The 13,335-nt window shown below is 38.5% G+C and overlaps 1 protein-coding gene across 2 annotated transcripts in view; it reads right to left on the bottom strand.

The window, feature by feature from the left end:
• VCAN (versican) overlaps positions 1 to 13,335 on the bottom strand; it is a 109,998-nt gene that overhangs the window by 64,218 nt on the left and 32,445 nt on the right. For both annotated transcript variants that reach the window (XM_002815717.5, XM_063724176.1), the window contains one exon: positions 5,620 to 5,913. In XM_002815717.5, coding sequence (XP_002815763.3) covers positions 5,620 to 5,913 — 294 coding nt within the window. The remainder of the gene's footprint in view (positions 1 to 5,619; positions 5,914 to 13,335) is intronic.

Raw genomic sequence — 13,335 nt, 5'->3', positions numbered from 1 at the left:
TTTGCTCTGTAAAAACTTAATCATAAAATGATATGATTTTATTGTAAATCAGACTAGGGCTATAACAGGTTCCTTATTTTTTGTCTGGCACGAGCTGTTATTAGTTGTGGTCATTCCCCAGACCATTTTAAAGCTCAGCTTCACTGATTTTATCATGAACATTTGATGGCTATTTACATTATGATACATTTAAATATTCTTTAAAGTCTGTCATTATTAATCTTTCTAATATTAAAACAAAACTAAACCAATAAAGAGTTGGAGTTTAAAAACATTAAATAACCTTTTCCTCCCCTTTTTAAAGAAAAGCTTTTTCTACATTCATTTCCTGGAAGAAGCGTTGTTCTATTTTGATTGACATGAACAACTTAAAAGCCCAAAATGTGGATGACTATTTTAATTCAACTCTCTATCCTCTGAAATTCCATAACCATTACTTCATTTAACTGCCAAATTTCATGTTTGTCTTATAACTGCATTCTTTGGGGAAATAGTAAAAAGATACATACAGAAAAAGTTCCCATGGAAACATAATATAAATACTTAGCAAACAGCATATTAGAGAAAATTTCATCATCATATTATTAATAACAACAAAAAAGCTAAATTTACTTTTTCCCTCTGAGTATTTCCTTGGCTGATGAAATTAACTTAGAAACAGGTACAATTGCATTAGGGCCAAAGGGGCTGTGAATCCAGGCTTCCTATGTTCCAATCCAAGCTCTCTGCTAGCAACTTTCTACAATGCTATGAAAATATGTTTATAGTGTTTTAAAAATTGACTCATATTTTTACAACTAAATAACTGGATTTCATTGTTAATTATTACTATGGAGTTTGCTGGTGCTTTCCTTCCTCTAGTCCTGCTGTGTAATAAAGTGGTAGCAATATGTCCTAGAGAATCTGTTCTAGAAAGCCAGTATTTATGTGACTTTGTTTCCAAAAACAAGGGTTTTCAATAATTTTAGAGCCCTATTTAAAAAAAGAAAAGGTCTGCTTATAATTAAGTTAATTAATTCTACTACTTGGAATGGAAAACCTCAGACTTCCTTTCCAGTTTGGGTGGCTTTTTCATCAACTTAACAGCTGATTTTGATCACAAGTCAGTATATCTGAGGATTTGTGCCATTTGTTTCAGCCATTCCACAAAAGGAAATAATTTTATAAAGCACAATATCTACAAAGAGATATTTTAAGAATAAATACCACTGTATTCTGATGACTATTGTAAAGGTAAAAACAATTCCAGATTATTCTAACAGTGTCCTTCCAATAGGTGCATTCACATGGAGAAGTTTTGGTTCTGGAAAACTACCAGTATTCCTTCAACTTTATTATTGAGGAAGCCAACATAAATCAACACGATTCTTTTCCCACAAAAGTTCCTTTCCAACCTTTGCAGCTGTCTGCCCACAGATGTTTCACATCACTGTACTTATGGCATTTTTGTCCTATGGGCCATCTTCTCTGCTTCTGCTGTGAGACATGAGACAGATTTTCCTAATAAAACTTAAAACCCCTGTTAGCAGCATGATAGTCAATTTAACTTATTCCCATGCTCTCTACATTATTGAGAAATGACTAATTTTAACTTCGTTCTTCTATATTAAATTTGTTATACATAACTAAATGTAAACATGTTTAGAAAACTGTAAAGATTGGAGCAGTGGAATTACAATTCATACTATATATATATATATAATTTTTTTTTTTTTTTTTTTTTGAGACAGAGTCTCGCTCTGTCGCCCAGGTTGGAGTGCAGTGGCACAATCTCGTCTCACTGCAAGCTCCACCTCCCGGGTTCACGCCATTCTCCTGCCTCAGCCTCCCGACTGGGACTACAGGCTAGGGTTAGGGTTAGGGTTAGGGTTTGGGTTAGGGACTCGGACTACAGGCGCCCACCACCACACCCGGCTAATTTTTTGTATTTTTAGTAGAGACAGGGTTTCACCATGTTAGCCAGGGTGGTCTCGATCTCCTGACCTCGAGATCTGCCCACCTTGGCCTCCCAAAGTGCTGGGACTACAGGTGTGAGCCACCGCGCCTGGCCAATTCAAACTATCTTTTTAAAGTTATATGAGTGATGGAATGCTAACAAATTCAAATTCAGTGAACAGGAAACATTTGTAATATATCAACTGGGGAAAGGTTAGTTTTGGCACATGTGGTCAGATTATGAACTAGGGCACACACAAAAAAGATAATTAACTAACCAAAGGTTAGAAGGGCAGGCAAATTTTAACAGTGAATGAGTATGTAATATAGGATAGAAAGTGGTGGGAATTAATTTAGCCTTCTCTGGACCACCATTTTGATTTCCAAACTTAATCATATATAGAGGAATGTGCAAAACAATGATGAAACTTCAAAGCAAGAACATTATCAATGATTAGAAATTTGGAGATTGAAACTGTAAAACAAGAAAACTGTTTCAGTTGGAGAAGATGCTGAGGGATAAATAAACAATTGTGATCAACAACAGAAATGGCTGTTATTCAGATTTTGGTCTCCAACTCAAAAATGAAAACATGGGTTCAAATTCAAATGCAAAGCACTTAATTAGAAAAATTATCTGAGAGTGAAAGTCATGGAATATTGGAATGAGTTTTCTAGGAAACATGTTCCATCTCCCTCTCCTGGAGATAATTAATAACATTCTGTGAGAGATTATCATGAGTTTTGAATGGTTTTGATTCACTTAAGTTTGAGGATGTATGAAATGATCTTTCAAAGCCTTGTATAACTCTCCAACTTTCACAGAACTTGCTAAATTCTGAAGTAAAAAAATAAATAAGCAAAATTGTTTAATCACTAAGAGAAGATATACAGGAAAACTTTCTCTTACAAAGACATTACTTTGCTTACTTTTCAAATTTATTTGAAAGAATAAAGCCTAATTTTATATTTTTTATCTGTCATCGTGAATGTTTTTAGTCAGTGACTTTGTGAGGCAAAGGGAATTAAAGCAAGGTACGATTTGGCATTGTTCATTCACCAAGTGACTTAAAAAACACTTTCTACGTTTGCAAACAAGAAAAATATGGTTATATTTCTAAATTCCTCTACATAACCAGCCAGCTGTATATCTCTGAAATCACTTTTGGAACTGTAGCTGAGGCCATGACTCTTATGAATTTTACCCTATAGAATTTAGTCACTACTTGACTATGTGGGAAAAGTGGACATCAATCAAGTCATTTCGAAAATATTTTTCAAATTCTTTAAAAATATATACTAGGCCAGGAGCAGTGGCTCACTCCTGTAATCCCAGCACTTTGGGAGGCCGAAATGGGTGGATCACCTGAGGTCAGGAGTTCGAGACCAACCTGACCAACATGATGAAACCCATCTCTACTAAAAACACAAAATTAGCCGGGCACGGTGGTACATGCCTGTAACCCAGCTACTTGGGTGGCTGAGGCAGGAGGAGGCAGGAGAAGGCAGGAGAATCACTTGAACCTGGAAGGTGAAGGTTGCAGTGAGCTGAGATGGCACCATTGCACTCCAGCGTGGGCAACAAGAGCGAAACTCCATCTCAAAAAAAAAAAAAAAAAAAATATATATATATATATATACACACACACACATACACTAAAAAAATTTTTGAAAAATAAATTAGAAATTTTGGAAAACTATTGGCATTGTGTGTGGTTTAAGAAAGGCTTCTATATGGCTACTCTTTTAACCTTCTATGCACTGAATGAATTCTGAATATAATAACGTCTTAAGTAGGAAATAAATAAGAATCTAGCCACATGCTTAGGTGGAAAGAAAAGCAAAATACGAGTCCATTATATTTACAAGTTACATACATGTAAATGAATTAGAGAGATAAAAATGAATATAAACTTTTAAACATTTTTTGAATTTTGTGCAGATTTTGGTTACTCTATTTAAACATAAGTACCTTGTTATTTCACGTGTATTTTTCAAATAAATAAATAATTTAAAACACATCAGGATGAATTCTTTAATAATAGTCTTTGTGGCTATAGACAGGCTTTGATTTAAATTTTACCCACAGAGAGACGAAAAATGTTGTTTAAAAGTTTTCCAGTGCCAGTTTTATTAATAAAGCACAAGAAAATATCAAATAAGGAAGTCAGGCTGGATAATTCTACTCCTTCCCTAATTTAACCTCTCCAACGCCTTCCCCACAGCATACCAATCTGATTTTGCTCCTTAATTATATCAGTCACGTAATGTAAAACTGATTTTAGAGCCTGAAGTACTTGAAAAATCATTGTCGTGACAATGCAGCTTAAAGGAATGTACATCTGTCTACTTTTAGAGATAAGGTTTATGCTATTGTTGTTTTCCTGAAAATGATTAAGGAAGAATTCTGTTGTTTCAGGGCCTGAGAACAAAAGCTAGCATTTTCTACAGCCTTTATGGAGCGACCAGCTTGTAGCAAGCTAATACAGAACACATGGCTTTAACACTCAGCAAGTTGAGTCTAAGGGAGGAGATCCGAGCAGAGACTTTATCTCCTATCTTAGCTAGGAGATAAAAGTGTGAAAACAAACCTTTTGGTTGCATTAACATCCATTCTACTGACTACTTAGAACATCACAGTCTGTGTCTTTTTGGTTGCTTAAAAATGCCGGTGTATTTCACTCTAGAAATCAATTATATAATAAGCTAGTACATTTTGCACTCATTTTAGTGACATATTGCTATAACAAGATACATTGGAAATTTAGTCAAAATTGTTTACAAATTTGTTTCAACATAACCTTACTCTGTCTTGGATATTACCCAAGGTCACCAAAATTCTGGGAGATCTTTGTTTAGCTAGCATAGTATAGATGGTTCAGTAAATATTCCAATGAGATGCTAGATTACTTGCTGGTTTAATTTGCATTCTACAATTATGATGCTATATCATGTGACTACTACTGCTAAAATTACTTGAGGACATCTGGAAAATTAAAATAATTATATCATGAATGTTAAGAAACGTTATTTAAAAAAACAATGTGAATTAGTAAACCTAACTAAAGATACTCTTATAGATTGCAAAGAACACATATTGTACTTCAATATGATACTACAGAATTAATGATTAGAAGGCATGTATTTCCATTACTTGATGTCAATGGAGATTTTTATTGATAGTATGGTTCATTTTTAGTTATGACTTGAACATTTTGAGTATCCATGTCAGCTTCAAATACTCACCTGTAATTACTGAAATTTAAATTCTTTGCCATCTCAAAGAAAGTGATACTGAAGACAAAATAAACAATCTTAAGGATTTAACTCAGCCTCACTTGGCCTCGGCATTGTAACACCAATAAGCAAATTGCAAAATTTAAGGACTGCAATTAATATAAAATACTTAGAAATATGCTCTGTGGCTCTGGACACAACAGAGCACAGTAAAAGCTTAACCTGATATTTCCTCACCCCTCTAAAAATCCATTTGTCAAAATTCCTGTGGTTTTAACCATATCACTGCTGTTCAGTTTGCTTGCTTTTGAAAATCACTGAACTGTTTCCATTCCGTGCACACACCGCAAGACATGGAATCCATTCCAACGGCTAGTTGAACATCAATGCATGCTTCGAAGCATTTTTTTAAAATCTGTAATTTTTAAAAAGGTATCAAACACTTACGTTTAAAGCAGTAGGCATCAAATCTGCTATCAGGGGGAGGGAAGCCTGTCTGGTTGTCAAAACGATACAGGGTTCTCACCCCAAGTAGACCACCTCCACACTGGGCCCTGGCCACAGTCACAGGGTGGCGCACGCTGGCATCTGACAGCCACCCGTAATCGCACTGGTCAAAGCCGTTCCTCCACGCCGCCTGGAGTTCCCCCACTGTTGCCAGCCTGGCGTCCTGGTTTTCACACTCTTTTGCAGCCTCCTCGAAGGTGAATTTATTGGGGACAGTGAGGTGGAACACATCACCTGGGAAAAGAAGAGGGGAAAAAAAGCCCAAAGTTTTATTATTCATTCCTTTCCTGTTGGATAAATATGGTGGGGGAGGAATTGGAGGAGCACGTAATACTTTTTCATGGCAAGGTAGCAGCTTCCGATACTTTAAAGCAGAAAAGATAATGGTGACTTTGCTTCGTTATAATTATGAATACATAATCATAAATAACACATACCAGAGAAGTTTTATTCTATACGTGTGTGTGTGTGTACATTGGCCATAGAATCAGTCATTTGATAACATTTTATAATACATTCTTTAAAATGAACAAATTCTTCTGAGTGATTCTTCAGATTACTATCCAGGTTTCTTTTTTTAAGGAAAAAGCCTGCTATGTGCTTCCTAACATTGCATATTGGAAGGGAAACCTTGCATTGAACTGCCACCACGGTTATTCCACTTCGTTTACCCTAAAATCAAATAGTAATTCTCTGGCCTTCCTCCTCATTTATAGCAACCGACAAAGTGGATTAACGCCATTAAATAAAATAAATAAATAAGAAAACCTCCAGAAATGTGAAGATGGGAAGGGCTCCGAGTGGTACGGAATTCTACTTCCTGCCTTCCCGTACCAGGCACAGGGCTGCCATGATGGTTACGAAGGTCGCGGCCTGCGCAGGAGCACCGGGCCCAGTGTGTAGGGAAGGCCTAGGTCGCCTCCCACTCAGCCAGCCAAAGGAACTCCAGCCTCTTTGGATAAAGCCTTTGTTTTACTTGCTCTGTGCAGAGGGAGCACTTTTTGCTAATTCTTACAAAGACACCCCAAGTGCTAGCGGGGGCTTTAACTAGGTTCAAGAGACTTCTTTTTTTTTTTAGGAGAATCGCTTGAACCCGGGAGGCAGAGGTTGCAGTGAGCCGAGATCACACCACCGCACTCCAGCCTGGGCGACAGAGCGAGACTCCGTCTCAAAAAAAAAAGAGAAAAGACTCCCCCCACACCCCGCCCACTCGGGCCCCAGATGGAGTCTCAGTAGCCCAGGCTGCAGTGCACTGGCACGATCTGGGCTCACTGCAACCTACACCTCCCGGATTCAAGCGATTCTCCTGCCTCAGCCTCCCAAGTAGCTGGGATTACAGGCACCTGCCACCACGCCCAGCTAATTTTTGTATTTTTAGTAGAGACGGTGTTTTGCCATGTTGGCCAGGCTGGCCTCAAACTCCTGACCTCGTGATCCACCCGCCTCGGCCTCCCAAAGTGGTGAGATTGGTTAAAGAGATTTTTTAATTTGCTGATTGATTAACAAAAAAAGGCTGGACAGTTGCTTTGTTTATTACCAAGTCTAATTAGCAGAGGGTATATTCGTTATCATTTAACATGTTACAATGAAAGATTGTGGAAATTTTAGAGTTTGTTAAGTTGGAATTTTACTTAGCTAACTAACATAACAGTTTGCTGAAATAAATTCCACACAAATTAAATTATGTTTTTCACATGTGAGCAAAAGTAACCGAAGACAGAGGCAGAATTATAGAATACCTAAGCCAATATTGCAGGCAGGAGGAGAAATGAAAACTGAAATAGAAAGTTAAAATGTTGATAGCCCACTATTGTAGCTGAGAGTCCTGTTTCCATCTCACTGAGGCTGATCTCTGATTCTATGATATATTAGACAACTGGGATCCAAAGAGCTGCCATGATTTGGATCTTCACCTGACTAAATCCAGATGTAACAAGCAATTGTTTAAAATGAATAGTGCTATTACTTTCTCTGAGTGGGTGACAGCACTATAAAACAAGAAAAATTAGTCATAGGGAAAATGGCCAAAGCACACATATTGGCTTTTCTCACTATATATCTAAAATTGCTATTGAGGAAAGTAGGCCAAATTTCAATGAGAGCTATTTGAAGAAGGGAAAGAGAAATTACTTTCACCTGACTGAAAGAAGTGGTAGAGGTGGACATAGCTTTTTATTCTTAATTATCTAGTCTGGCAAAAGACAGTAATCTCAAATACAACAATACACTCGAAGAATTCCCCCTCTCGGCTCTCACAATGTCTCCCTTCCTAATAAATTTTAAAAGCATAAGGGTTACAGGGCCAGTTACATAGTATGTATTCAATAAGATTTGTTAAATGAATGGCACTTCAAGTTCTTATTAAGAAGCTAGGTCTCTTTTTCCCCCTATCCTTCCCAACATCACATTAAATAAAGCTAACTCTGCTGCAAAGCTTTGGAGAGATGGCTGCTGCCTGAAACAGGCATTTTATCTCACAATAGACTTGGCTCAAAGCAACATGGAGAAAGGCAGACAGAGAAATTACGTCACCCTGAACAGCCTCCTTCACCTCAGAATAACACTTGCCTGAGGCCTGAAAGGGCTGCAAGTGTAAAGAAGGCAGCGTGCCAATAGTTTTCCCTGAGAGGTAGAACCCTTGGACTTGTTATTACAGCTGGAATATTAGTTGTGTTGCCTTAGTTTCCTGCATTTCCTGAGATACTCCTACCTTAAGGCAAAACTACCATTCCTCTTAAGTAACAAGTGTTATCAGCCAACCACAGCAGGGCAAAGAAATATAATTAATTGAGTAAAACTCTGCTTCTCCAACTGCACTGTTAGTCTATCTATTGAGGAACATCAACTTCTCCAAGGAAGACCAGACCAAAGGGCTAATGAGGAAAAAATGGCAGCATGATTTCATGGGTAGCTGGTTTCCCAATTTTAAACAGCAAACATGTTTGCAGTATTAAAAGAAAGAAAGGCTTCAGTAGATGCTGGCCTGTTACAAAGAGAATTCTCTTATTAGTAGTAAATCAGTTCAGACCTACTTATAGAACTTTTCATGTAGAAACTCTTGTTAAATCTGACTTTATATCAGACTATCAATTATTTAACTCACTTGTTTAAAGTATACAATTTTCATTTATTTGTTTGATACCCACAGAATGATCATTTTACTACTTTAATTAAATTCTGTTATCCCCAATGCCATTTCTTTTTCTTTCTTTCTTTCTTTTCAAAAAAGATGGAGTCTTGCTAAATTGTCCAGGCGGGAGTGCAGTGGCTATTCACAGGCATGATCATAGCACACTCTGTCCTCAACTTCCTTGCCTCCAGCAATCCTCCTTGTCTCAGCTTCCTGAGTAGCTGGGACTACAGGCAGGCACCACTGTGCCCAACTTATCCTTTTCAATTGTGTGTAGAAATTTTTCAAACTTTCCAAATAAAATTTTTATAAAACATATTGCAAGAAACATTACCATTGGGTTTCTTGTAATTCAGATGAAAAAAAGGAAGATTTAACCAGAATCAATTGAGTTTACTTTAAGGTGAGGATTAAAAGAATTAATCTGTTAAGATAATGTGCAGTCAGTTATTTTATTCAGCAATAATTATTTTATTTCAGAATAATGAGAAAAGGAAAAAAATTACTTAAATTCTGTTCTAAAAAATAACTGTTTAAGCCTTCCTAAATCATAATTGTTTAGTGTGAACATTTCCTTGCTCACCTCAAAAACCTAATGATATAGTGAAGCATTTACACTATAGAATTGAGTATGTCTTTAATCTCTTATAATTAACACCCAATCTATACCAAACGTGATAAGTTAAATGTCCAAACTTCTGTCCTTTCCATGTATCAACCCTCTATTATTAAGGCAGGGACATCTGTACATAAATTTGTTTTGTGGAATATTTTGGAAAACACTTTTCTAAAGACGTATATTTTAATCAAGAAGAGGAATCTCAATTAACTTACAACACACATAACTTAGTACTAAGTTTCTGGTATGTGTCAACCTGTTTAAGATAGAAGTAAAGTGAGCAGACTGGGTATCCAGTCAGAATCAAAGCAGGAGATTACAGAGCAAAGTATATATGATGCCAATTGCCTCCCAGGATTATGTCAAAGACTGCAAGTGAGCAAAAAGGGGAATGAGGCAGAGCAGGGAACCCTGATGAAGTGTCTAAGACAGCAATTTAAGCTGAACATGGAAAGAGCTCATTACTTAAAAAGAAGCTCATTTTGCACAAAGTAAACCAAGGTATGGCAGATAGCAACAGGCTTTCTCCTGAACAATAAATCCCAGGAATAAGTCTTTCAACCCCGTATCTCATTAAAAACATGCAGATTTTTAAGCTAAACATTGTCCATTTCTACACTGAGAAAAGCAATGAAGATGTTAACATTTTCAAAGTTTCTAATGATCTATTTTCAGTCTTTAAATCCATAGTCAGGAATTATTTATAAGTCAAATTATATGTTGTAAACTATAGCACAGTGGAATGAAATTGGATAGAAATGAAGTCTGAGCCAGTAACAGAATTGTAAATCCAGGCTTGGTCCAAAAATGAATGGTCATAGAAGGATGCCTCCCAAGATAAAATCTAGTGCCTAGAGGCAAAGCCAATCAGGAATCCAAGGAACAGACAAAAGAGAAAGCCACTGATCACAGCAAACATGGGAAATCAAGCAAATCAAATAGGCACGTTTGCTTAGTTGCTTTCTCTCAACATGATTTAATTGGCCCAGCTGTGTAAGCTCCTACCCAGAGGGTATCGTAAAGCCACCTTTTTATCTCTGATGTGAATAATAAAAGTTCTTCCTGAGTTTTTAATCACAGTACAAGCTTTAGAGTTAGACAGGGAATGCACAGCCTTCAGTGAGAGAAAATGCCTATTTTAGTAGCATAGAACAAAGTTGTGTTGTATCTCTGCTCCTGGATACTTGTACCCAAACAATTTAATGTATTTTTAGATTTAACAGATAGTTGCTTTCCTGGAAAACAAGCATGTTTTTTGTAGTTTGACAAGAAGCCTGTTAATAAGTTCCAGGAGTAGCCTCATCAAAGCAGCTAAATTGATAGGACAATTATCAAAGTCATAATTAGAGCACAGATTTGGAACATGTTTCTAAATGTTACCTATCCATGAGAAAATGTTTTATTTTTCTCTAATTGAAAACAGTAAATAAAATGTCAAGTGATATGATTTGGCTGTGTCCCCACCCAAATCTCAGCTTGAGTTGTATCTCCCAGAATTCCCATGTGTTGTGGAAGGGACCCACGGGAAGGTACTTGAATAATCGGGGCCGGTCTTCCCTGTGCTATTCTCATGATAGTTAATAAGTCTCAAAAGATCTGATGGGTTTATCAGGGGCTTTCTGCTTTTGCTTCTTCCTCATTTTCTCTTGCCGCTGCCATGTAAGAAGTACCTTTCACCTCTCACCAAGATTCTGAGGCCTCCCCAGCCATATGGAAATATAAGTCCAATTAAACCTCTTTTTCTTCTCAGTCTCGGGTATGCCTTTATCAGCAGTGTGAAAATGAACTAATACAGTAAATTGGTACCAGTAGAGTGGGGTGTTGCTGAAAAGATACCCAAAAATGTGGAAGCAATGTTGGAACTGGGTAACAGGCAGGGGTTAGAACAGTTTGGAGGGCTCAGAAGAAGAGAGGAAAATGTGGGAAAGTTTGGAACTTCCTAGAGGCTTGTTGAATGGCTTTACCCAAAATGCTCATAACGATATTGACAATAAGGTCCAGGCTGAGTTGGTCTCAGATGAAGATGAGGGACTTGGGGACTGGAAGAAAGGTGACTCTTGTTATGTTTTAGCAAAGAGACTGGTGGCATTTTGCCCCTGCCCTAGAGATTTGTGGAACTTTGAACTTGAGAAAGATGATTTACAGTATGTGGTGGAAGAAATTTCTAAGCACCAAAGCATTCAAGAGGTGACTTGGGTTCTGTTAAAGGCATTCAGTTTTATAAGGGAAGCAGAGCAAAAAAGTTTTGAAAAATTGCAGCCTGACTATGCAATACAAAAGGAAAACCCATTTTCTGGGGGGAAATTCAAGCTGGCTGCAGAAATTTGCATAAGTAGCAAGGAGCCTAAAGTTAATCCCCAAGACCGTGGATAAAATGTCTTCAGGCCATGTCAGAGACCTTCACAGCAGCCACTCCCATCACAGGCCTGGAGGCCCAGGAGGAAAAAGTGGTTTCATGGGCCAGGCCCAGGGTCCCCGCGCTGTATGCAGCTTGAGGAATTGGTACCCTGTGCCCCAGCCACTCAAACCATGGCTGAGTGGGGCCAGTGTACAGCTTGGGCTGTGGCTTCAGAGAGTGGAAGCCCCAAACCTTGGCAGCTTCCATGTGGTGTTGAGCCTGTGGGTGCACAGAAGTCAAGAACTGAGGTTGGGGAACCTCTGCCTAGATTTCATAAGATGTATGGAAATGCCTAGATGCCCAGGCAGAAGTTTGCTGCAGGGGCAGGGCCCTCATGGAAAACCTCTGCTAGGGCAGTGTAGAAGGGAAATGTGGGGTTGGATCCCCCAGACAGAGTCCCTACAGGGGCACTCCCTATTGGAGCTGTGAAAAGAGGGCCACCATCTTCCAGAACCCAGAATGGCAGATCCACTGACAGCTTGCACTGTGTGCCCGGGAAAGCTGCAGACACTCAATACTAGCCCATGAAAGCAGCCAGGAGGGAGGCTGTACCCTGCAAAGCCACAGGGGCTGAGCTGCCCGAGACCATAAGAACCTACCTCTTGCATCAGCGTGACCTGGATGTGAGACCTGGAGTCAAAGGAGATCATTTTGGAGCTTTAAAATGTGGCTGCCCCACTGGATTTTGGACTTGCATGGGTCCCGTAACCTCTTTGTTTTTGGCCAATTTCTCCCATTTGGAATGGTTGTATTTACCCAATACCTGTATCCCCATTGTATCTAGGAAGTAACTAGTTTGCTTTTGATTTTTACAGGCTCCTAGGCAGAAGGGACTTGCCTTGTCTCAAATGAGACTTTGGACTGTGGACTTTTGGATTAATGCTGAAATGAATTAAGACTTTGGGGAACTGTTGGGAAGACATGATTGGTTTTGAAATGTGAGGACACGAGATTTGGAGGGGCCAGGGGTGGAACAATATGGTTTGGCTGTGTCCCCACCCAAATCTCAACTTGAACTGTATCTCACAGAATTCCCATGTGTTGTGGGAGGGACCCAGGGGGAGGTAATGGAATCATGGGGGTTGGTCTTCCCCATGCTATTCTCGTAATAGTTAATAAGTCTCACGAGATCTAATGGGTTTATCAGGGGTTTCTGCTTTTTCTTCTTCCTCATTTTTTCTTGCTGCCACCATCTAAGTAGTCCCTTTCACCTCCTGCCATGATTCTGAGGCCTCCCCAGCCATGTGGAACTGTAAGTCCAATTAAACCTCTTTTTCTTCCCAGTCTTGGGTATGTCTTTATCAGCAGCATGAAAATGGACTAATACATCAGGAAATATACCAAATATATTTTATATAAACAAAGTGATGCATTACTTAAGATGTCAGGTTTAAAGTAAGTTAAATTGTTATAATAAGAATTCATCAGGCTGGGCACAGTGGCTCATGCCTGTAATCCTAGCACTTTGGGAGGACAAGGCAGGTGGATCATCTGAGGTCAGAAGTTTGA

The sequence above is a fragment of the Pongo abelii genome, chromosome 4 (genome assembly GCF_028885655.2).
Source record: "Pongo abelii isolate AG06213 chromosome 4, NHGRI_mPonAbe1-v2.0_pri, whole genome shotgun sequence".
Lineage (NCBI taxonomy): Eukaryota > Metazoa > Chordata > Mammalia > Primates > Hominidae > Pongo > Pongo abelii.
The sequence above is the reverse complement of the archived record's forward strand: the minus strand, read 5'-3'. Positions and strand labels throughout refer to the sequence as shown.